The sequence below is a fragment of the Acomys minous genome (assembly GCF_964271855.1).
Source record: "Acomys minous genome assembly, chromosome: 16".
In the NCBI taxonomy this organism is placed as follows: domain Eukaryota; kingdom Metazoa; phylum Chordata; class Mammalia; order Rodentia; family Muridae; genus Acomys; species Acomys minous.
Genome location: NC_140498.1, coordinates 58,982,422 through 59,005,876, shown reverse-complemented (window position 1 = coordinate 59,005,876; position 23,455 = coordinate 58,982,422). Strand labels below are relative to the sequence as shown.

Below are 23,455 nucleotides of genomic sequence, written 5' to 3'. Positions count from 1 at the left end.
TGCTGGGAATTGAACTCAGGACCTCTGGAAGAGCAGCCAGTGCTCTTAACCTCTAAGCCCCAATTTGCCAACTTTTTTATCTGCAGCTAGTTCCTCTGTTGAGACTCATAAGAGAGGTTCCCTTTCTTTCTTTTTCCTTTCTCTTTTTTTCTCTCTCTCTCTTTTTTGAGACAAAGTCTCTCTGTGTAGCCTTGGCTGTCCTGGAATCGCTTTGTAGACCAGGCTGCCCTCGAACTCACAGATAGCCACCTGCCTCTGCCTCCCGAGTGCTGGGATTACAGGCGTGTACCACCACGCCTGGCTGAGAGTTCCCTTTCTGTTGATACCTAACTTGCCTTTCCATAGTCAGCTGGAGCCAGTTAGGATTGAGTGGTTTTGCTTGTTTTATGTTCATGAGTGTTTTCTTGCATAAGTTTGTGCATTACATGTGTGTCTGGAGTCCATAGGGCCTGAAGAGAATTATCAGGTCCCCTAAAACTGGAGTTAGAGACAAATTAGAGATCCCACATGGGTGCTAAGAATCAAACTCCTGGTGGGGAACATGGCTACAGGCAGGAAGCAGAGGACCTGAGCTAACTTGCAATGGGCTTTTGAGGCCTCAAAGCCCTCCTACCCCCAACACCTCCTTTATCTGTTGTAAACTGTGTCAGGCCAGCCAAACATTCAAATGATAAGAGCCCCATGGGGTCATTCTCATTCAAACCACCACAATGAGAATTCAAAGAAAAAAAGACACGGTCTCCCTGCCCTGCCTGGCTGGGAATTCTGATACACCCATCCTTCCCTCTCCCCCTCTGTCTTCCTCCCCCACCCCCAAATTTTATTCTTTGTATCTTTTATAAAAAAGATTATGTATATAATGTTCTGCCTGCATGTGCAACTGCAGGGCAGGAGAGGGCTCTCATTTCTGTGGGCACTGCACATGTGATGCAGACATACAAGCAAAACAGCACATACATATTTTTTAATGTTACACAGCCTCACTATGAATCTCTGGCTGTTTTGAAACTCGCTGTGTAGGCAGGTCAGGTCGGCCTTACCCGAGAGATCCGCCTGCCTGTGCCTCCCAAGTGCTGAGATTAAAGGTGTGTGCCATCACACACAGCAGGACCTGAGTATATATCCCAGCACCCATGTCATGTGATTGAACCGCAGGTTAACTCCAGCTCTGGGGGTTTTATGTTCTCTTGGCATCAGCACAGGTGCCAATACACACGCACACGAATATATTTTAAAACCAAAATTGGGACAGCAGGATGGTTCAGTGTAAAGGTGCTTGATGCACAGGCCTGAGGACCTAAGTTCTAACCCCAGTACCCACATAAAAACAGAAGGAAAGAACAACCCCCACAAAGCAGTCTTCTGGCGTCAACGCGTGCTGTGGTATCTGTTCTCCATCACACACATAAGTAAAAATATAAAATTAAGCCCCCCCAAGTTAACATGAACACAGATACGAGAATTCATGGAAGTTTAAGAAGAATAAATGGAGTCGGGCCAGGTTGCGCATGTCTGTACGCTCAGCACTTGGGGAGGGAGAGGCAGGCCTCTTGAGTTCAAGGTGAGCCTGGTCTACAAAGCAAGACATTGTCTAGTGCATTGGATCTCAACCTGGTGGTGGTGGGGGGTGTCGCATATTAGATTATGATTCTTGCAGTAGCAAACAATTATAAAATAGCAAAGTTTTGTGGTTGGGGATCACCACAATATGAGAAACTGTATTAAAAAGTCGCATCATTAGGAAGTTTGAGAACCAGTGGTCTAGGGTATGAAGACGATCAAAGAATAGTAGGGACTGTCGAAGCTACCAAACTGTCGTCTCGTCGGGCAGTGGTGGCGCACACCTTTAATCCCAGTACTCAGGAGGCAGAGGCAGGTGGATCGCTGTGAGTTTGAGGCCAGCCTGGTCTACAAAGCGAGTCCAGAACAGCCAAGGCTACACAGAGAAACCCTGTCTCGAAAAACAAAAATAAAACAAACTGTCGTCTCTGTTCTCCCTTCAGAATATGAGCCAATGATTAATCTGAGACTAAAATCTGTTTGAAATGGATACACACAGAGAACATTGGTATTTAATTTGCTGACATTTCCCGTTCAGCCTTGACTTGGAAAAGGATGAGTCCTTTGTATCTCACCCAAGTTTGTCAGTTGGCAACATGAGTTGTAAAGAATAAGCTCTCTCTTTGGTGCAGGTGACACTGCCCGGCCCTTCACGGGTCTAGTTAGGTAACCTGGGCTCTGGAGTGAGGTGTAGTGTTCAACCCCTGCATTTGTATGCTTCTCTGCAGCTGGCATGTAAAGTAGTAAAAGATGTTAAAAGTCTCCAAGAGCTGGCAGCAGCTGTTCCTGCACAATTAATGTGAACAGTTCATCTGTTCCCTCCCTTTTTCTCCCTTGCTTCATTACTAAGAGGTAGGATTTCAACCTGTGTGGTCGCACAAGCCTATAATCCCAGTACTGCACTCTGGAGGCGGGTTGCTGTGAGTTCAAGGTCAGCCTGGTCTACAAAGTGAGTTCAGGACAGCCAAGGCTACACAGAAACCCTGTCTTGGTTTAAAAATAAAAATAAAAAAAAAAAGGATTTCTGGCTTGCACCAAGGCTCTGCATTCTATTTCACTCACTAGTAGCTGCTGGAAATCCTTCTGATGGGTCTGAGAGGGGCTGGATAAAGAACAGCAAGCAGGCAGGGCCAGCTCGGCCTTGTGATCTCCTAGGGAGATGGTTATGGGGCTAGGGAGCTGAAGAGAGGGCCAACCAGACTTGGGGCTGTTACTAAGAGGAAGCCGACTGCAAACTGGACTCTAGGTCTGGTGAAGTGAAGATGGGTTATGACCATGGACACCCGAAGCATCCCATTCCAGACCTGGTGCCTTGACAACCCATCATCAAATTAGACCTCTGAGATGCCTAGATGGGACCTGGAAGTGCATGTAGAATCTGACCAATGACCAGGGCCCCAGAGTGCTGGAGGCTGAGCACTGTCTGCCAGGAGCTGGGTATGATGATCAGTGAGTGCTGGGCCTAGGCAGTGTGTGCCCTGCCTAGTACTTCTGAGGCCAGGGCTCTGGGCCCTCTTGGTTGCCGGTGTCTGGTCCTGCTTACTTGTGTCCCACTGGGAATATTCAACATTTTTTGTTTTCTGAGAAAACTTTTAACAGCCTTCTGGTGGGTGGGTTGGGAGCCCCCTCATCTTTCCACCCTTTTCAGAGGTGACTGCATACCCATTTGTCTGTCTGTGTGTGATTTTGTTTTAAATTTGGAGCTGGGCATGGTGGCTTGCGCCTTTAATCCCAGCACTTGGGAAGCAGAGGCAAGTGCATCTGTGTGAGTTCAAGGCCAGCCTGGACTACAAAGTGAGCCCAGGACAGTCAAGGCTACACAGAGAAACCTTGTCTCAAAAAACAAAACAAACAAACAAACAAAAACAACAATAACAAAAAAGAAAATCCATGTCTAGGGCTGGAGAGATGGCACAGTGGTTAAGAGCACTGACTGCTCTTCCAGAGGTCCTGAGTTCAGGTCCTAGCAACCACATGGTGTAATCTGATGCCCTCTTCTGGCCTGTGCATGTATATGCAGGCAGAGCACTATATACATAATAAATAAATTTTTAAAAAATAAAATTGTTTTAAAAATCCATATCTATTATATCTCTATTAACTTAAGACCCCCGTCTAGCTCTAAAAACATCTTAACCCCTATCCAACTAAGCTTTAAATTTTATTTATTAAATATTCTTTTTTTTTTTTTTTTTTTTAAGCTTTTCAAGACAGGGTTTCTCTGTGTAGCCTTGGCAGTTCTAGGCTCACTTTGTAGACCAGGCTGTCCTCGAACTCACAGTGATTCACCTGCCTCTGCCTCCCAAGTGCTGGGATTAAAGGCGCGCGCCACCACGCCCAGCTAAATATTCTTTCTTTACATATACATTTATATTAATACACAGCATAAATGCTATTTTTTTTAAATTCAAGAATTGTCTTGGCCCTGGTGTTTAATCACAGCAATAAAACAATGACTAAGGGTGGGCGTGGTGGTACATGCCTTTAGTCCCAGCACTCAGGAGGCAGAGGTAGGCAGAATTCTACAAGTTTGAGGCCAGCCTGGTCTACAGAGTGAGACCAGGATTACAAGAGAAACCCTTAAAAAACAAAAACAAAAACAAAAACGAACAAAAGAACAGTGACTAAGACAGAGATGAACAAAGCCATGTCCTGTGCAGGGAAATGGATGGAACTAGGGGGCATTTTGATGGGGGGAATGGTCTCGTGCACTGTGTTTCCAGATGCTGGTTTCAGTGCCCTAAGATCTGGGTACCTGCTACGGGCATTGGTACGAGCGCGGAACCATCTCCTGTACTCATGTGGGGTAAGGGATGTTCACCAATTATCTATAGTTGGCTAATAAAGATGCTGAGGCCTGTGACTGGGCAAAAGAGAGGTGGTCGGAGCTTAGGTTCCCTGGCTCGGGCTCAGAAACCCACGGGGCAAGAAGAGGGGTATCGGAAGGAACAGAAGATGGAGCAGCAAGGGAGTCCGTGGGGCGCGATGGACCGACGATGAGCATGCGGCCGTGAGGACAGACTGATGGCAAGTGACGACTGCCTTTTATGTGGGTTTTAAGGGTCCTAGGATTAAAATAGTTCAGAATCTGCCCAGCATAGTGCTTATGTGTTAATAATAAATCATTGTCTCTCTGTGTCAATCATTGGGGAACTGGCTGGTTAAAGAAAACTGTCACCATATTAATTTCTTATATTAGTTAATATATACAGAATAATAATAATTATTATTATTTTTTGTTTTTTTGAGACATGGTTTCTCTGTGTAGCCTTGATTGTCCTGGACTCGCTGTGTAGACCAGGGTGGCCCCAAACTCACAGCGGTCCGCCTGCCTCTGCCTCCCGAGTGCTGAGATTAAAGGCGTGCGCTGCCACCGCCTGGCAGAATAATTATTTCAACGTACAACATTTGATATAAAATAAGCCAGACTTGGGAAGACGGGAATGGAACTGTTTCTTTGATCTGTGATCAAAACAAACTTGAAGAAAATAAACATGAACGTGGAAGGGAGAATTTGAGAAGTGGAGGACGGAGGACGGAGACCAGAGAGGGGAATAGTAGCCAGGTGTAGGGGCACACACCTTGGGCCATCTGCTTGGTCCCTGGCCCTATGAATTTGTTATGTCTTTTCTTTGGGGCTTCTAAAGAGAACATTTGTAGCTCCAGCCTTGTTGGTTGGGGTAACATGTCTCAGAAGTCACTCGTTTGTCCCAGTGACTGCCACAGAAAATGGCATAGAGCAATACTTGGAAAAAAAAAAAAAGAGTGGATGAGAGAGGTTATAACTGTCCCTTACGACCTTTTTGAGATAAACTGCTAGGCCAACAGAGGAGGCAAGGCATGTACAGTGGGAAACTCCGGTTGAGTGTTCTCCCAAGGTCACACACAGAGGACCCACCCTGAAGTGGTACCAACAGAGGATACTGGGACAGCAATCTCTGTTTGGTCTCTAGGAAGTGAGGCACCCGGCTTTCAGGTGAGTGGAGGAGGATGAGAGGGGTATGTGGTGGGGTTTATTGTTCTAGAGGGGGCAAGGGATAGAGGCAGAATTAAGTAAGGAGCCACATGAGCTGAGTAAAGTCCAAAGTCTGGGGGGAGGAGAGTGGGTGCTTTCCTTGTCCTCACAGGGATGTGTGCCTTCCTGGCTTTGTTGCTACATTACCTTTAAATCCCGGAGCCTGATGTTCACGTTCCATGGGATTCTCTGTGCAGTGACCTTCCTCTACATTGGGTATTGCTGTTTTATGTTCCTAGTGGCTGGAGGGTTATCCTGGGCTATAGCTGTTCTCTTTTGAGTTTTTGCGCTCTCTCTCTCTCTCTCTCTCTCTCTCTCTCTCTCTCTCTCTCTCTCTCTCTCTGTGTGTGTGTGTGTGTGTGTGTGAACTGTATGCATGTTTGTGGAGGTTCACGACAGATGCCTTACTTGATTTCTCTCCACCTTAAATATATTGTATTTATTTATTATTACGTATATAGTGCTCTGCCTGCATGTACACCTGCAGGCCAGAAGAGGGCATCAGATCACATTATAGATGGTTGTGAGCCACCATGTGGTTGCTAGGAATTGAACTCAGGACCTATAGAAGAGCAGTCTGTCCCCTTAACCTCTGAGCCATCTCCCCAGCCCCTCTACCTTAAATATTAAGTAGGGTCTGTCATTTGGACCCAGAGCTTGCTGCCCTGATGAGTCTAGCCAGCTTGTTTGTGAGAGCCTGCCGCTGTCTCTTGTTTGAAGAGACTGCAGGCAAGTTGCTTGCCTTTTACATGGGTGCTGGAGACCCAAGCTTCAGTCTGTGGCCTTGTGTGACAAGTGCTTTTGCTAACTGAACCATTTCCCTGCCCTGGAATTTTGGTGTTTTCAGTGGTCTTCTATAATGCTGGATAAGAAGTTATCTTCCTTTTTTTTTTTTTTTTCGAGACAGGGTCTCTCTGTGTAGCCTTGGCTGTCCTGGACCCGCTTGTAGACCAGGCTGGCCTCAAACTCACAGCGATCCACCTGCCTCTGCCTCCTGAGTGCTGGGATTATAGGCGTGCGCCACCATGCCCGGCTTTTTTTTTTTTTTCAAGGCAAGGTTTCTCTTGGTAAACCAGGTGAGCCTAGACCTCACAGAGATCCGTCTGCCTCTGCCTCCTCAGTGGTGGGATCACATGCATGTGCTACCACACATGGCTCAAGAAGTTATTTTTTTATTTTATATCCATTGATGTTTCTGTCTGAATGTTTGTCAGTGTGAGGATGTCAGATCTTGGAGTTACAGGCCGTTGTGAACTGCCATGTGGTTGCTGGGAATTGAACCCTGGTCCTTTGGAAGACTAGTCAGTGCTCTTAAAAGCTGAGTCATCTCTCCAACCCCCTCAAGAAGTTATCTTGTTTACCTGAGCTTTAAATATTTTAGTTACGGGATTAGAGAGATGCTCCTGTGAGTAGTTAAGAGCCCCCAAGCTCAATTCCCGTCACTTCACATAGCAGCTTGCAACCAGTTCTAGGGGACCTGATGACAATTTCTGGCCTCCATGAGTACCAGGCCTGTCAATGACCGCATAAGAAAAGATATTAAAGAAATTTATTTATTTTATGTCGATGAGTGCTCTATCTGTATGTACACCTGCATGCCAGAAGAGGGCACCAGATCTCATTATAGATGGCTGTGAGCCACCATGTGGTTGCTGGGAATTGAACTCAGGACCTCTGGAAGTACAGCCAGAGATCTTAACCTCTGAGCCATCTCTCCAGCCCAAGATTTTTTTTTAAATGTGTATAGGTCTCAATCTGTCTCTCTGCATCCCTTCCCCTCACCCCCTTCCTTTCTCCCTTGCCCTTTCCCCGCCCCTCTCCTATCCAACCCAAGCTTTCGCTGCCTCTTTTAAGGTGCAGTCTGCCTTGGCAGCTGTTTCTCTACCATTTCTCTACCGAGGAGATTCACGGGCCGCCTACTTGGAGACCGTGGATGGAGACCTGAGCTCCATACAGGAGGAGACACTACTAAAGGAAGAAACAGTCACCTTGACAGGAGACCTTTGCTCTGCCCTTTGTCCCTCAGCTGTGACCATCCTTGACCATCTTTGCTGCCTTTGAGAGGCTTCCTAAGGTTTGGTTATACCTCTGCTTCTTTGTGCTGGCAGTGATTCTCTCTCTACTGCAGCTGAAAGGCGACCACAGTTCCTTGAACTACTGGCTACTGAATGGTCTTCTCTTTATCTTTTCTTCTTTTTTCTTCTTGGTGCAGGTGCTTCTTTAGAAAGAAAGAAGGAAAGAAAGGCCACTCTGTAACTGTTCTTTAAAATCCAAACCTGAGCTGGGTGTGGTGGTGCAGGGCTTTAATCCCAGCACTTGGGAGGCAGAGTCCAGGACAGCCAGGGCTCTGTGTAACAGAGAAATCCTATCTCAGAAAAAATAAAAATAAAAAATAAATAAAATACAAACCTGGAGGCCAGCAGGAGAGAATATAATCAAATGAAGCAGATTTATTTATTTATTTATTTTGGTTTTTTTTTGAGACAGGGTTTCTCTGTGTTAGCCATGGCTGTCATGGGCTCACTTTGTGATGGACTCACAGTGATCCATTTGCCTCTGCCTCTTGAGTGCATGAAGCAGATTTTAAAAAGAAGAATATAATCACAATAGATACTTGAATTAATGACATTAAAGAGTTATATTCCAGGGCTGGAGAGATGGCTCAGAGGTTAAAAGCACTGTCTGTTCTCCCAAAGGTCCTGAGTTCAATTCCCAGCAACCATATGGTGACTCACAACCATCTATGCTGTGATCTAATGCCCTCCTGGCATGCAGTTATATATGCAGCCAGAGCACTATATACACAATAAATCTTTAAAAAAGAAGAGTTATATTCCAAGCTGTGCATGGTGGCACATCCCTTTAATCCTTGCACTCAGAAGGCAGAGGCAACTGTATCTCAGAGTTTGGAGATCAGCTTGGTCTATAGACTGAATTCCAGGACAGCCAAGGCTACACAGAAACACCCTGTCTCAAACAAAACAAAACAACAAACAACAAACCCAGAACAAAATAAAAACAACCAGACAAAATAAAGCAAAAATGGCACCTGTTCTGTTTTTCTGTTTTATTTTTGTTTTAATTTTTGTACAAAATCTCAATCATTTGATTTTACCAATAAAGTCTCAGGGCCAGATGCTGGGGTGAAAACCTGCTATCTCAGAGAGGCAGAGAAAGCACCCAGCTGACTGCCTACTCAGCTGCCTTCCCAAAAGGAAAAGGAGGCCCCATTCTTCACACTGTCTCAAAAACAAACAAACAAAACAAAAACAAAAACAAAACAAAACCCCTCAAACTGTATGTCCCTTTCTTCTACTTCCTGTGCATCTCTCAATCTGTCCTCCCGACTTCCTCTCACTCTCTCTGTTTTTTCCCCCTTTGTGTCCACTCATTGTCAGCTGGTTGCTGGCTCTGCCTCTTGACCTAGTGTTACCTTTATTTAATCTTGTTTAAATACTCAAGCAGAAGCTCTTGGGTTAAAGGTGTGTGCTAGAGTTGAGCAACATCACAGGAAACAAGTTTTTCCAGTAAACAACTGATGTGACCTGGCTTGTGGGACAAATCGAACCAGGGTTCACCTGAAAGAGGGAGTAGGGATTGAAAGGAGGGTACAGAGACGCGAGGAATAGTGAGTCAAGTCTGGAAATTTCTCATCAAGACTCTCTTTAATGCAGATGAGTAAGACTTTATATAGCAAGGTGAACAGGATCTATTCTGATCCCTCTCTCCCTGGCCCCTAGACGAGAATACAATGGTCTGAGTCGCTCCCTGTAAGAACTTCTATTTCTCTGAATAGCTCCCTGCAAGAACTTCCTTGATCCTCTGGGTGGTTCCCAGGTGGCACTTCCCTACTTCTTTCAAAGGTAAATAGTCCAAGGATAGCCTAGAACACAAGACTCGAAGGTCGCAGCGTGCAACCTAAGCACGGGATTTCTAACATGGCAGAATTTGGCATGGCTCCCCGCAAACAACACAATCTTGGGGTTCATAGTGTGATCAAATATCCCGCAACACTGCTCTAAGACAACTCTCCTATCACAAGATGTTTCTTTGTTTTCCCAGAGAATCTTGTATACATGTCTTTTATAGTAATTCTGTTATAGTTAATACATTAAAACTAGCCGGACATGGTGGTGCACACTTGTAATCCCAGCACTCAGGAGGCAGAGGCACGTGGATCTCTGTGAGTCGAGGGGGGTCTAAAAAGTGAGTCCAGGACAGCCCTGTTTTGAAGAAACAAAAAATTAAAAAAACACCAAAAGCTGGGCATGGTGGCGCACGCCTTTAATCCCAGCACTTGGGAGGCTGAGCCAGGCGGATCGCCGTGAGTTTGAGGCCAGCCTGGTCTACAAAGGGAGTCCAGGACAGTCAAGGCCACACAGAAAAACCCTGTCTCAACTCCCCCCCCCCAAAAAAAAAAAAACCGAAAGCCAATCAACCAATCAACTCCCCCCCTAAAAGAACCCAAAACATTAAAATTAAAGTTAAAAACGGGAAACGGGGCTGGAGAGATGGGTCAGTGGTTAAGGGCACTGACTACTCCTTGAGAGGTCCTGAGTTCGATTTTCAGCAACCACATGGTGGCTCACAGCCATCTATAATGTGATCTGATGCCCTCTTCTGGCCTGCAGGTGTACATGCAGGCAGAGCACTGTATACATAATAAATAAAATTAAAAAAAAAAAAAGAAAAGAAAAAAAGTTAAAAACATACACTCAATAGTCAGGTGTGGTGCTGGTAGTTTTTAATCTCAGCACTCAGGAAGAGGGGTTGGGGGGAACAAAGGCAGATCTCAATGAATTCAAGGCTGGCCTTGCATAACAAGTCCCCTGACATCCAGAGAGATCTTCTCTCAAAAACCAAACCAAACCAAACCAACCAAAAACCAACCAACCAACCAAACCGAAGCGTAAAAAACAAAAACAAAAACCGCAACAAAACAAAACAAACTAACAACAAACAAAACAAAACAAAACAAAAACAAGAAACAAGCAAAACCAGCTTTTAGGTCCTAGTTCCAGGTTACACTTCCTTGGTGTGGGAAAGTCAAGGCAGCAGGCCCGGGAAGCGGCTGGTCACGTGGCACCCACAGAGAGAGCAGAGAGAATGAACGCGTACGCGCATGTTTACCACTCAGCCCCCTTTCTCCATACTCACACAGTCCAAGACCCCCAAACCCAGGCCATGGTGACACGCACAGTAGACTGGGTCTTCTCTCATCATGCCATTGGCCAACCTGACAGAAGAGAGTGGCTGTCTAATTTTTCATTTAGACTCTTCCTAAACGCACATATATTGTCAAATTGCTTTCTAAATATTTATGTTCAGTGCCAGTGAGATGACTCGGTGGGGCAAGTTGCTCGCCCCCAAGCCTGATGGTCTGAAGTTCTATTCCTGGAACCTACGTGGTGGAAGGAGAGAATTAGACTGTTGTCGTCTGACACACTCGATGTAAGTACACATAAAAATGTTAAAATATTATGTTTATACCCATAGAATAAAGCATCTCTTAGCCGAGGGCGGAAAAGCTTCCTTTTGTAGAGACTCATTTAAAAAAAAAAAAAAAAGTATGGAGGTGCGATAGAGCCAGGAGATGGGAGGAGCCTGGAGTGGCCATGACGGACCATAGAGATACACCTCCTTCTGGGACCTCCGAGCGTCCTAGAGAGGAACGGACGCGGGCCCTTTCCATAGGGCACCTGCCTGACAGCATCCGCCACCTACTTCCGGTCCGCGCAGGCCGGGGCAGGTGCTGAGCGCGCAGTCAAGGCCGAGGCGGGGTCGGGGCGGGACGGTGCGGGCTGCCGCTCGCCGGGGCAACTGCGGCCCGGAGGTCGTGTCTCCACGCACAGCCGTGGTTTCAGGTAAAGTTTACGCGGGTCGCGGCCAGGCCAGGTTAGGGGCCTAAGGCAAGGGTGCCCATGAACCGCAGGAAGACCTTGACCCCGGGGCTCCGGAGCGATTTTAGATGCAGATGCGGGGCGGCCAGGGGAAGAATGGCCACGCGGCACCTCCTGAGAGGCAAGATCCTTAGGCCCTCTTGCCCTCGGGGCACCGGCGGACCGAGCTAGGCAGGAGCTGGGCCGTTCCAGAAAGCTCGATGCTGCAGAGAGACCGGTGTGAGGGGCGGCTAGAGAAAATACGCAAACATCCCATCGAATAGGTAGCAGGGGGTTGTAGCCCGTCGCCCGCTATTTGCGCTGATGAGCAGAGCGTGTTAGTGGTTCGGCCTTCGGTCCTGTTTTGCTGCAGCTTCCCTGCCCCGGAAGTAAACAAGACTCATTTTATGGTCTGCATTGCAGCCTCTTTTTCCTCTGGCCACCTGTCATACCTTTCCTCCCTCTCACTCTCTTCTCTTCTCTTTTCAAACTCTCCCTTTCTTCCTGCTTTTTAGCCAGGCTGGCTTGGAACCCACCATCCTCTTGGCCTTGGCCTCCTAGGTACCGGGATTCCAGGCAACTAACGACATGCCTGCTTATCTTTGCTTTTTTTTTTTTTTTTTTTTTTTTGAGACAGGTTCTCACTATGTAGCTCTGACTGTCTTGGAACTCTCTATGTAGACCAGACTGGCCTGGAACTCACAAAGATCCCCCCTGCCTCTGCCTCCCTGAGTGCTGGCTTTAAAGGTGTGCACCACAACACCCAACTTTGCCTTTTTTTTTTTTAAAGATGTATTTTTATTTTATGTGTGTGAGTTGTTGTTTTTTCCCCCTGCATATATGTCTATTTACCACACGCCTGGTGCCCACAGAGTCTGGTAGAGGCAACAGATCTTCTGGAACTGGAGTTCCAGACAGTTGTGAGCCACCACATGTGTGCTGGAAGCTGAATTTAGGTCCTCTGCAAGAGCAGGAAGTGCTCTTAATCTCTGAGCTGTCTCTCTAGCCCCATCTTTCTCCTCATTAAACCTCCCATATTTTGGGAGGAAGGCATATACTGCGGCTTCCATATTCTCTGTCTCATCTTCTACTCATTCTCTGACATTATATACACGGATACAGTATATCTTGACTATATCTGCCTTAACTTCCCCTCTTCCACTCTTCTCAGGAACACCCAAACCTCTCCCTCGCATAGTCCTGCCCTCTTTGTCGTTGTTGGAATGCTGACTGGTTTTACTGGTTTGTCCTATGCAGATCGGTGTAGGTGACCATGGCTGTAGTAAGTTCAGAGTGCAGGGCTGTGTGGCGTCCAGAAGAAGACAGCATTTCACACTACTCTTTCCCCATCTTCTGACTCTTCCCTTCTTTCTCTCCCTCTTCCACTCTGTTTTCCGAGCTTTGGCCGTGCAGGAGTGTTGATACAGATGTCCCATGTAGGGCTGAACACTCCTGGTCACTTATTCTCAGCACTTTAGGCAGAAATGAGTCTCTGCATTAACCGTGAGTAGAAAGAGGCTTCCTGAGCTAAGGCTGAGAGCAGCACTAATCTATGGGTATCAACATAAATATTTAAAAGGTTTGACACTATGTCTATTTTAGCAAAACCACAGTAGTAGGTTCTCCCTTAGGCCCATAATCTCTGTGGCTATGGGCGTTTGATCAGGTTTACAGTCCCAGGCATGAGTTCCCTTCTGTAGAGCAAGCCACAGGTCCAGTCAGGAAGCAGCTGGGTACCTCAGAAGCTTCATGCTACTATTGCATCTGGCAGGTCATTCATTATTGCACCATGCAAACTTCACTTCTGGGTTACACCAGTGATGCCATTTCTCCCCTAGTGGCCTGTATAGCACCTTCCAGCACTATGAAAACTAGCTAACAAGGGCTGGAGAGGGGGCTCAGTGGTTAAGAGCACTGGCTGTTCTTCCAGAGGTCCTGAGTTCAATTCCCAGCAACCACATGGTGGCTCACAACCATCTATAATGAGATCTGGTGTACTTTTCTGGTGTGCAGGTGTACATGCAGGCAGAGCACTGTAAATATAATAAATAAGTCTTAAAAAAGAAAAAAAGAAAACTAGCTAACAGGAAATTTCCAGGTCAGTTCCAGCTTGATTTCACTGTGCCCTAATCTATTAGGTCTTCAGCAGGGTTTTACCATAGTTAGGATGGGCAATCAAGAGCAGTGCAGGCCGGGTGTGGTGGCGCACGCCTTTAATCCCAGCACTCGGGAGGCAGAGGCAGGCGGATCGCTGTGAGTTCGAGGCCAGCCTGGTCTACAAAGGGAGTCCAGGACAGCCAAGGCTATACAGAGAAACCCTGTCTCGAAAAACAAAAATAAAAACAAACCAAGAGCAGTGCAATAGCCTGTGCAGCATTGTTTTTATTTTTAAAAGATTGTATGTATGTATGCATGTATGTATGTATAAGTGCTCTATCTGCATGTGCGTCTGTGTGCCAGAAAAGGATCATATTCCACTATAGATAACCATGTGAGCCACCATGTGGTTGCTGGGAATTGAACTCAGGACCTCTGGGAGAGCAGACTATGCTCTTAACCACTGAGCCATCTCTCTAGGCCCTGCAGTGTTGTTTTCAGTGAGCACACCATCATAGTCAAGCCACTAGTGAGTTTGTTTGTTTGTTTTTTGGTTTTTCGAGACAGGGTTTCTCTGTGTAGCCTTGCCTGTCCTGGACTCGCTTTGTAGACCAGGCTGGCCTCGAACCCACAGTCATCCACCTGCCTCAGCCTGGCTTGAGTTTGTTTGTTTTAACCTTAAAGATCTGTATCGATTTTGTCTGCTTTGTTGTTACCACCCTGATGCACCTAAGACCCAAGTCAGTTGATAGGATGTTCAAGATAGATGTCAGCTCTCTGAGAATACTCACCAATGTAGACCCAGGACTGGACTGACTGACCTCCTCTGTGTCCCCTCTGTTGTCATCTTCAGTCTTGCTGGAGCTGAAGATGCTGAAAGAGCGTCAGGAGATGGCAGAAGATCCTCAGCAGCAGATGGGCGTCCCGGTGGTGAAGCTGGAGAAAGAGTTGCCGTGGGGCAGGGGAGGGGAGGACTCTAGCCCCGAGGCATTTCGGCTGAGGTTTCGCCAGTTCCGCTACCAAGAAGCCGCTGGTCCCCAGGAAGCCCTCAGGGAGCTCCAAGAGCTGTGCCGGCGCTGGCTGAGGCCCGAGCTGCACACCAAGGAGCAGATCCTGGAGCTGCTGGTGCTGGAGCAGTTCCTCACCATCCTGCCCAGAGAGTTCTACACCTGGATTCGAGAACACAGCCCAGACAGTGGCAAGGCCCTGGTGGCTGTGGTGGAGGACCTGATGGGGAGCACGCCGGAGGCCAAGGCGGTGGGTGAGAAGAGGGTGTCCAGGCCTTGCTTGGTTGGAGTGGGAATCAGAGATGACGAGGTTAAGGAAGTGGCGGGAATGGATGAGAAGTAGGGGCTGCTCTGTCGTCCTCGCCTCCAGAGGGCCTTTTCTGGGGAGTGGCTGCCATTTCAGCAAGAAGAGTCAGGGGCTGTGGCGATGGCTCAGTGGCTTAACCCTTGCCATGCAAGCTTGAGGGCCTGAGTTTAGAGCTCCAGGGCCTGTATGAAAGCCACGTGAGATAGTGTGCGTGTGGAATCCTAGCAGTGAGACTAGCGGCAGAGGAAGGAGGGCCCCCAGAAGCCTGCAGGCCAGGGAGCCCGGCATACTCAGCCATGATCTGCAAGAGTCTATCATAAGGTGGAAGGGAGAACCAACACTGGAAGTTGTCCTCTGATCGGCACACATGCTCATTGGCAGATATGCCTGTGCTCACATACATGTGCGCGCACACACGCACACACACACACTCGTGCATACTTAAAATATTAAAAATAAAAGCCATCTCTAGGAAAGATGTCTATGGGCAGAAGAACCTGATACTTTGGTTTGGGCATTAGGGACCCCCTAGTGAGCCTCAAGTCCAACAAAAGCAGTTGTGATTGTTTTCTGGGTCCACTGTAGGCTCTGCATGCCAAACCCAAGATGTGTGGTTTGACTCTGTTGCAGAAAAGGTTTTCAGGAGGAAAAGAACAGGGCATATGAACACACATCTGTAGGGATGAAGCATTTGTGATGAAAGGATGAGAACTGGAGCTTGGTTTCCCGGCCTCCATGTGAGTGCTGCGTGGCTGAGACAGCCCCCCGGTCATCCTAGCACTCTGGAGGTGGAGTTGCCAACTCCATAGACTAGTGAAACCAGCAAGCAAGAAATCAGGTGACAGACCATGCCTCAGTATATGAGGTCCAGATAGAGGGAGACACTGAGGCCACCCATTATCCTTGACATATGCACGTACAGCCACACACACCTTGCATGGATATCACACATACACATGCAAATAGAAAAGATATTTCAAATATCTTTTTCTAGGTGGGCAGTGGTGGTACACACTTTTAAACCCAGCACTCTCTGAGTTCAAGGCTAGTTTGGTCTACAATGTGAGTTCCAGGACTGCCAGAGCTGTACAGGGAAACCCTGTCTCAAAAAAACCAAAACAAACAAACAAAAAAAGTTTATGGCTGTTTTTGTCTACATAATGTCTGTAGCATATGTGTACAGTGCCTGTGGAGTCCAGATCCCCTCGAACTGGAATTACAGGTAGAGTTATTGGGTGCTGGGAATTGAATCAGGGTCCTCTGGAAAAGCAACCCAGTGCTCCTAACCACTGAACTATCTCTTTCCTTAAATAAATCTTAAATAAATATCTTTATTTACTTGTTTATTTGTTTGAGATAGGGTTTCTCAGTATAGTCTTGGCTGTCTTGGAACTTGATTTATAGACTAGGCTGGCCTTGAACTCACAGAGATCTGCCTGGCACAGAGATACACCTGCTTCTGCCTCCGGAGTGCTGGAATTACAGGTGTAGGCCAGTACCACCCAGTTTACATAATATATTAAGGCCAGGAACTAATAGACCACGATGCTCACGTTTCAGTTCAGTTTGCTGGGAAAGAGTGGTGGCAGGAAGATGAGACAGCTGGCCACACTACACCCACCCTCAGGAAGCAGTGATGAATGCTGGTACTCAACTCACTTTCCCCTTGTTTTAATGATTAAAACATTTATTATATATATGTGTGTTTGTGTGTGCCTGCATATTAGTATGTGCAAATGTATTTGGGTGCGACAGGCCACCTGCTGTGGGTGTGGAGATTCTCTGAAAGAGTAGTATGCTCTCAGCTGCTGAGCCCTCCCTCCAGCCCCTACTTTCTTCCTTCATTCAGTGCAGGACCTCAGCCCATGCAGCAGGGCCACCTACATTTACCTGAGGGGCTTCCCACTCCAGTTAACCAGATCTAGAACATATCCCTCACAGGTACACCTAGGGGTTTGTCTTGGAGGTGAGTGTAGCTCCTACCAAGTTGATTATCAGTATTAAAAACACAGAGAGAATGAATAGGCAGGGCCTATTTCTATGAGAACATGGTTGCAAAGTCCCACTTTGTGTAGAGCAGGTGTTTCTCACTAGCTAGTTCACTTTGGGGTTTAGGGCTTTTATTTTGAGCGTCCGTAACTGTGAAGTTGTTTTCCAGCAGTGAGCCTGTGCCTAGAGTTCTCAGTAGGACTCTGGGATACCGAACCACTGGGTTGAAGATGCCAAGGCAGGCAGAGGGACAGTTGTCCCGTGGCATGGACTGGTACCCATGCTGCTCAGGGCCTGGGAAAGGGAGAGCTTAGCTTTCTTCCTCTGGAAGAGACCAGGGGCTTTTTTTTTTTTTAAGATTTATTTATTTATTATTATGTATACAGTGCTCTGCCTGCATGTACTCCTGCAAGTCAGAAGAGGGCACCATATCACATTACAGATGGTTATGAGCTACCATGTGGTTGCTGGGAATTGAACTCAGGACCTTTGGAAGAGCAGGCGGCGCTCTTAACCACGGAGCCATCTCTCCAGCCCGAGACCAGGGGCTTTTTTTGTTTGTTTGTTTTGGTTTTGTTTTTTTTGAGACAAGGTTTCTCTGTGTAGCCCTAGCTGTCCTGGAACTCACTCGGTAGACCAGACTGGCCTCTAACTCACAGAGATCCACCTGCCTCTGCCTCCTGAGTGCTGGGACTAAAGGTGTGTGCCACCATGTCTGGCTTCTCATTTCCCCCTCTTCCATGAAGCTGAGTGATCATCCCTTCCATCCTCCTTCTCTTTTGCCAGCTTCCCCTCTCTTTTTTCTGTCCCCCCCTTTTTTTTTTTTTTGGAAACAGGGTTTCAACTCCCTAATTAGACCAGGCTGCCTTTGAACTCAGAGAGATCCTTCTACCTCTACAGGCTCTGGGATTACAGGCTTGGACCACCACACTGGGTTTCTGTGGTGCTGGGGTGGACCACAGGGCTGCAGGGCTCCGCGCATGCTAGGCAAGCCCTCTGCCAACCGAGTCGCACCCCAGCCTTGCTTTTTCAGTTTTACCTCAGCTGTCTATCAGCCGCCAGCAGTCTCATTCTAACTGCTATGCTGATCCTTCTTAGGCTCCATGCCATGGCCAGGGAGAGCAGCTGCTCACAGCTCTCGGCGGCGGAGGATCTTGGCAATCAGGCATCCACTTGGGGCCAGTAGAAGTCAAGCCTGAGTGGGGGATGCCCCAGGGGGACGGAGTTCCGAGCCTAGGCCCAAGCACCGCAGAACAGCTGAGCCAGGCCCCTGGAGACGGGACACAGGCCTTCCAGGAGCAAGGTAAGAGGCAGGTGATGAGGCTGGAGGGTCCCTCCCACCTGCAGTTCCTTCAGCACTTTGTTAAGTAGCTGTGGGCAAGGTATAATTCTGAATTTCTAGGCTACGTCCTTACCCGAGTGGGAAGCAGAAGAGAGTTTTACATCTTGCTTGATTTTACAGGGCACATCTAGAGTTGTGCTCTCTTCTCATCTCCTCTCCTGGAACCACTAGGCCTGTGCTGATGATATGAGGGTTACTTGTTCAGAGGGGAGGAAGACACACCCATGTGGAACTTCCACTGTTGTTCGGTCTCAGGGAGAGCTGTCCTCATGAGTGACTCAGGAGCGGGACTGACTGAGCGGGAAGGGCTGCGGGTCTTTGTGGTACTGAGGTGATTTCTTTGTGGTCTGTGGGCTCTGAGGTGTTTGGGGTGCGGTGCCTTTCAGTTGGCAGACCACAGCCCTGATCCTTCTGTGGGTTTTATCTCTCCTCAGCACTGCCCATTCTTCATGCGGGGCCAGGCCTTCCCTCTGTGAGCACCAGAGACCAAGAGATTGCTGCTGGCTTCCTTGCAGCAACATCCCATGTGAGCCGACACACCTGTTTTGGAGATTTTACGTATTTTGTATATGTGGGTGTTCATACCACAGCATGTGTGGAGGTCAGAGGGCAGCTTCTACCTTCATGTAGGTTCTGGGGAACAGCTGGGTCACCTGTATACACCTATACAGCCTTAAGGTGGAGCTAGAGGGTTACAGAGAGGTGGCTCAAGCTGGAGGAGGCAGTGCAGGGGAGGTGGGGGCAAGCAGAGCCCTGAGCGCGCCTGTGTTGAAGCTATTGGAGATGGCAGTGCTGCTCCCAGCTCCTCCTGGCGCGTTCCTTCTGCATTTGCTCTGCTCGAGCCTCTTCCTGATGCTCCTGCTAGACTACCCCCCCTTTCCTTGAAAATGTGTTTAGTGTCTGCGTGGTGGGGGTACAGCACAGAGCAGTAGAAGTCAGAGGATGGCTTCCTGGAGTCACTTCTCTCCTTCCACCCTTTTGTTTGTAGGGAGTAAACCGAGGTCACATTGCTTGGTAGCCAGCACCTTAATCCATTGGACCATTTCACCAGCCCTAGGATTCTCTTTTTTATTTGAATTTACTCTTATTTTTTATTTTTATGTGTATGGATGTTTGTTTTTTATTTTAATTTATTCTTACTCTTATTTTTATGTGTATGGATGTTTGGTCTGCATGTACGTGTGTATGTGTGCTGGGTGCACTCAGAGTTCAGAAGAGGGCACCGGGTCCCCTGGAGCTGCAGTTATTAGCTGCCACGTAGGTGCTAGCGCTCTTAATAGCTGAGCCAGTTTTCTTTATCTACAGCAATCTCTTGATGTTTCAGGGTCTGGGGCCATTTAAAGACATGACTTTGGCTTTTCCCGAGGAGGAGTGGAGGCATGTGGCCCCAGCTCAGATTGACTGCTTTGGAGAGTATGTGGAATCACAGGACTGTGGGGTCCTTTCAGGTAAGACTTTCCTCGTCGAAAGAGGAGTTTTGGAAGATGCGACTTAAGAGTCTTGTCCGTGGTGCTGCTGCTGGGATAGGGTGGGGAGTGTGGTGTCTTGGAGCAGCTGGCTTGGTATCTGGGTTAGCAACAGGACACACGATGGAGCAAGAGAACATAAGGCAGTGACGAGGAAGGCTGTTCACACCAGCACGCTCACTGTGCAGCCATGACTAAAGGTATGGAGGGCTGGAGAGAGGAGAGGAGGAGCCTGGGCTCTGGGCCATCCAGCAGGTGGTTCCCGAGTGCCTCAGTGTGCAGGCCTGTGTAGATCCAGCAGGTGGTTCCCGAGTGCCTCAGTGTGCAGGCCTGTGTAGATCCAGCAGGTGGTTCCTGAGTGCCTCAGTGTGCAGGCCTGGGTAGCAGCAGCTTTCTGCAGGGACAGAGTGCTAGATGGAAGAGCACAGTGTGTGTGCATGCGGTTGAGTAAGTTAGGGCTAACTGCTGACATCAGTGTAAAGGAGGCCAGGGGAATAGAACCGCCAGGGTGTGCTCCAGAAGTCCCCAAGTTAGATTTGTGTTTGTGGTGTAAGTACATGTGTGTATATGGATGCACATACCTGTGTTCATGCCTAAAGGAAAGAGGAGGGTATCTATTTCCCCCTTTGTCACTCTCCCTTCCTGCTTTGAGACAGGGTCTCTTCCTAAACCCTGAGCTTGAGTTTTTCAGTTGGACTGACCTAGTGATCTTTTTGTATCTGTCACCCACAATACTGGTGTTATTGGGGTTCATGACACCATACTGGGCTCTGTGCATACCTGGATCTGAACTGGTCCACTGGTTCACAATTTTTTTTAATCACTGAGCCATCTCTCCAGCCCTACTGAGTTAGATATTGAAGGAAGTAAGTCTGAATTAGCAGAACTTAAATTAAGTGGGAGGGTATTAAAATCTGTCATGCAGTTCAGAATCAGGGCGGGAGGGGGTAAAGAGTAAAGAACGTCAAAGGTTCATGGAAGTGAAAGGTGTTTAGCTTGCTGGCCACAGGAAAAGACGGGGAGCCATTATTGGGGCATACTAGGAAGCTGGGTATGGTTACACAGGCCTGTGATTTGTTCAAGGTCAGCCTGGTTTACAGAGCCAGACCTTATCTCAGAGCCAAACCACGGCCACCAAGAGACAGGGAGGCAAGGTCATAGTGCACAAGGTTCCTTGGGTCACTGTGACAAAGGGAGGAAAGGCCATAAAAGACTGAGAGGAGTCACCTTTCAGACAGGCTTTGATAGCAGGGCCACAGCATCACAGTGGGAGACTGGGCCTTCAAGCCTGAGGAGGGGCCGGCATTAGAAGGAGCCCTACAAAACATGACAGGGCCTGAAGGGGAAAATCCTTCAGTTCCCAGGATGTTAGTGAAGTGTAGATTGCACCATGACCATAGACAGCCATGCGGGGAGAGATGGCAGCCTAGAGGTCTCTTGGTTCCTTTCAGATGACCCTACGTGAGTTTCTGGTTTTGCAGGTTTCAGGGACAGTGGTGATAAATCCACCCTGTGTCTCGCAGCCTGACCTAGCCACCATGGCCCCTGGCACAGATAAGAGTTAACTTACAATAGGAGTTGTCTCTGCCAGCTTATTAGGAGCTGGGCTTTTTCACATCCGCAAGTGGGAGAGAAGGTAGGGGTTACAAGGTCACTCAGCATTCTAGAGCAATGATTCCCAACCTGTGATTCACGACCCCAATAGGGGTCACCTGTCAGATGTCCTGCACATCAGACATCTACATTGTGAATCATAACAGCAGCAAAATCACAGCTATGAAGTATTTTATGGTTGAGGATCACCACATGAGGAACTGTATTAAATTGTCACAGCATCAGGAAGGTTGAGAAACCACTGCTCTAGGTACAGAGAGGGGGTGGTGCCTGCTTTCTGGGCATGATGGAGAGCAGCCGCTGGAGGGTCTGTGATGGAACATCTCCACAGTGTTGACCTCTGCCATCCAGGTGCCGGCAGCAAGGAGAAGGAGGCCAAACCCCAGCAGGAAGACCTGAAGAGAGCATTTGTTGGGTTGACTAACGATGGGTTTGGAGAAGCCGCCATCCAGGTTCCTGGGCCAGGGGGTGCCTGTGAGCAGGAGCCTGGGGGCTCTGGGACCAGTCTGCCTGGCCTTCCTGCTTCCCAGCATGGGGCCCCACTGCCGGATGCCCTCAACGCCCACAGTTCTTTCTGGAAGCCTTTCCAGTGCCCTGAGTGTGGAAAAGGCTTTAGTCGGAGCTCCAACCTTGTCAGGCACCAGCGAACCCATGAAGAGGAGAAGTCCTTTGGCTGTGTGGAGTGCGGGAAAGGTTTCACCCTGAGAGAGTACCTCACCAAGCATCAGAGGACCCACCTGGGCAAGAGGCCCTATGTGTGTGGCGAGTGCTGGAAGACCTTCAGCCAGAGGCATCACCTGGAGGTGCACCAGCGCAGCCATACGGGGGAGAAGCCCTACAAGTGCGCGGACTGCTGGAAGGGCTTCAGCCGGAGGCAGCACCTGCTGGTGCATCGCAGGACACACACCGGGGAGAAGCCGTACACCTGTGAGTGTGGCAAGAGCTTCAGCAGGAATGCCAACTTGGCGGTGCATCGGCGGGCGCACACTGGGGAGAAGCCCTATGGCTGCCAGGTGTGCGGCAAGCGCTTCAGCAAGGGGGAGCGGCTGGTGCGGCACCAGAGGATCCACACAGGCGAGAAGCCCTACCACTGCCCCGCCTGCGGCCGCAGCTTCAACCAGAGGTCCATCCTTAACCGTCACCAGAAGACCCAGCATCGCCAGGAGCCCCCGGTGCAGTGAGTGCCGTGGGGACAGCTCTGCCGCAGGGGCGACTTGTGTTGGCCTGGGCAGGGCCTGGTGAGGGACAGTGGAACGTGCTCAAGTAGGAGGAGGGAGGAGCCTAGTGTGTGCAGAGCTCCTGAGGGCCCGCAGGTCCCTCGCTGTGGAAGGGAAACAGCAGCCCGAGCTTCAGGTTGCTTCTTTCCACCACCTCCTTTGTTGCATATTGGCAGCTTGAAGCTCATTTTTCTTTCTTTTTTCTTTTTTTGAGATAAGGTCTCATATTATCTAAGTTGGTCTCAGACTAGCTGTGTAGCTGAAGATCATCTTGAAATTCTGATCCTCCTGCCTCCACCTTCCCAGTGCTGGGATTACAGGAACGTGCCACCATGCCTGCTTTCTCCTGTGTTGGAGATGAACCCCGGGGTTGTGCATGCTGGGTGGCATGCTCTGCTGACTGAGCTGTGTGCCCAGCCTTGATGCTCATGTTGCCTGTGCGATCGTTAGCTCAGGCTTGCCCTCCCTCCATCTGTTTTTCTCTTACAAGTATCTATTAAACACCTGTTGTGCTTCCGGCTCTGAGCATGCCGTGTAAATGGAACCAGTGAGAGCTTGGAGTTTGTCCCAAAGCACGAGTTGTTGCAAGTGCCACATCAGAGCTTTGGCACACTTCTGTGCCAGTCTGTCGCTGTAAGCCCTCTGCCTCAGTGGGAACCTTTCTCACGCAGCCTTGTTTATTTTGCTTCCTTGGCAGCCTTATTATGGCGGACTGGAACATTCTGCTCTCGTCTGTAAGGTCTCCCATCCCAGCTCTCCTTGCACTGTAACCACAGCTACTAGGAAATTAATATTTTGCTACTGATCACTGAATAAACGTGAAACTATTTTAAGACAATTAATAACTTTCCTGAAAATACCCGTTGAATTGCTCTGAGAGACAGACCAGTGTTAATGCCTGTATTTTACAGCACTTTAGTATATATACTACCTCTGATAGAGGTGGCAGTGAGGGGTGTGGT

The 23,455-nt window shown here is 48.5% G+C and overlaps 1 protein-coding gene across 2 annotated transcripts; it reads left to right on the top strand.

Annotated features, from left to right (window-relative positions):
- The first annotated feature begins 10,881 nt into the window (after nt 1-10,881).
- ZSCAN25 (zinc finger and SCAN domain containing 25) lies at nt 10,882-23,032 on the top strand. 2 transcript variants are annotated; one of them, XM_084761777.1, is made up of 6 exons: nt 10,882-11,026; nt 14,405-14,808; nt 17,953-18,157; nt 18,631-18,722; nt 19,521-19,644; nt 21,628-23,032. In XM_084761777.1, the coding sequence occupies exons 2-6, from the start codon at nt 14,422-14,424 to the stop codon at nt 22,455-22,457; spliced, it is 1,638 nt and encodes a 545-aa protein (XP_084617903.1). In that variant the 5' UTR covers nt 10,882-11,026; nt 14,405-14,421; the 3' UTR covers nt 22,458-23,032. The 2 variants fall into 2 exon arrangements, with proteins under 2 accessions (XP_084617903.1, XP_084617902.1); XM_084761776.1 differs by lacking the exon at nt 10,882-11,026 and adding an exon at nt 11,281-11,439.
- The last annotated feature ends 423 nt before the right edge of the window (nt 23,033-23,455 follow it).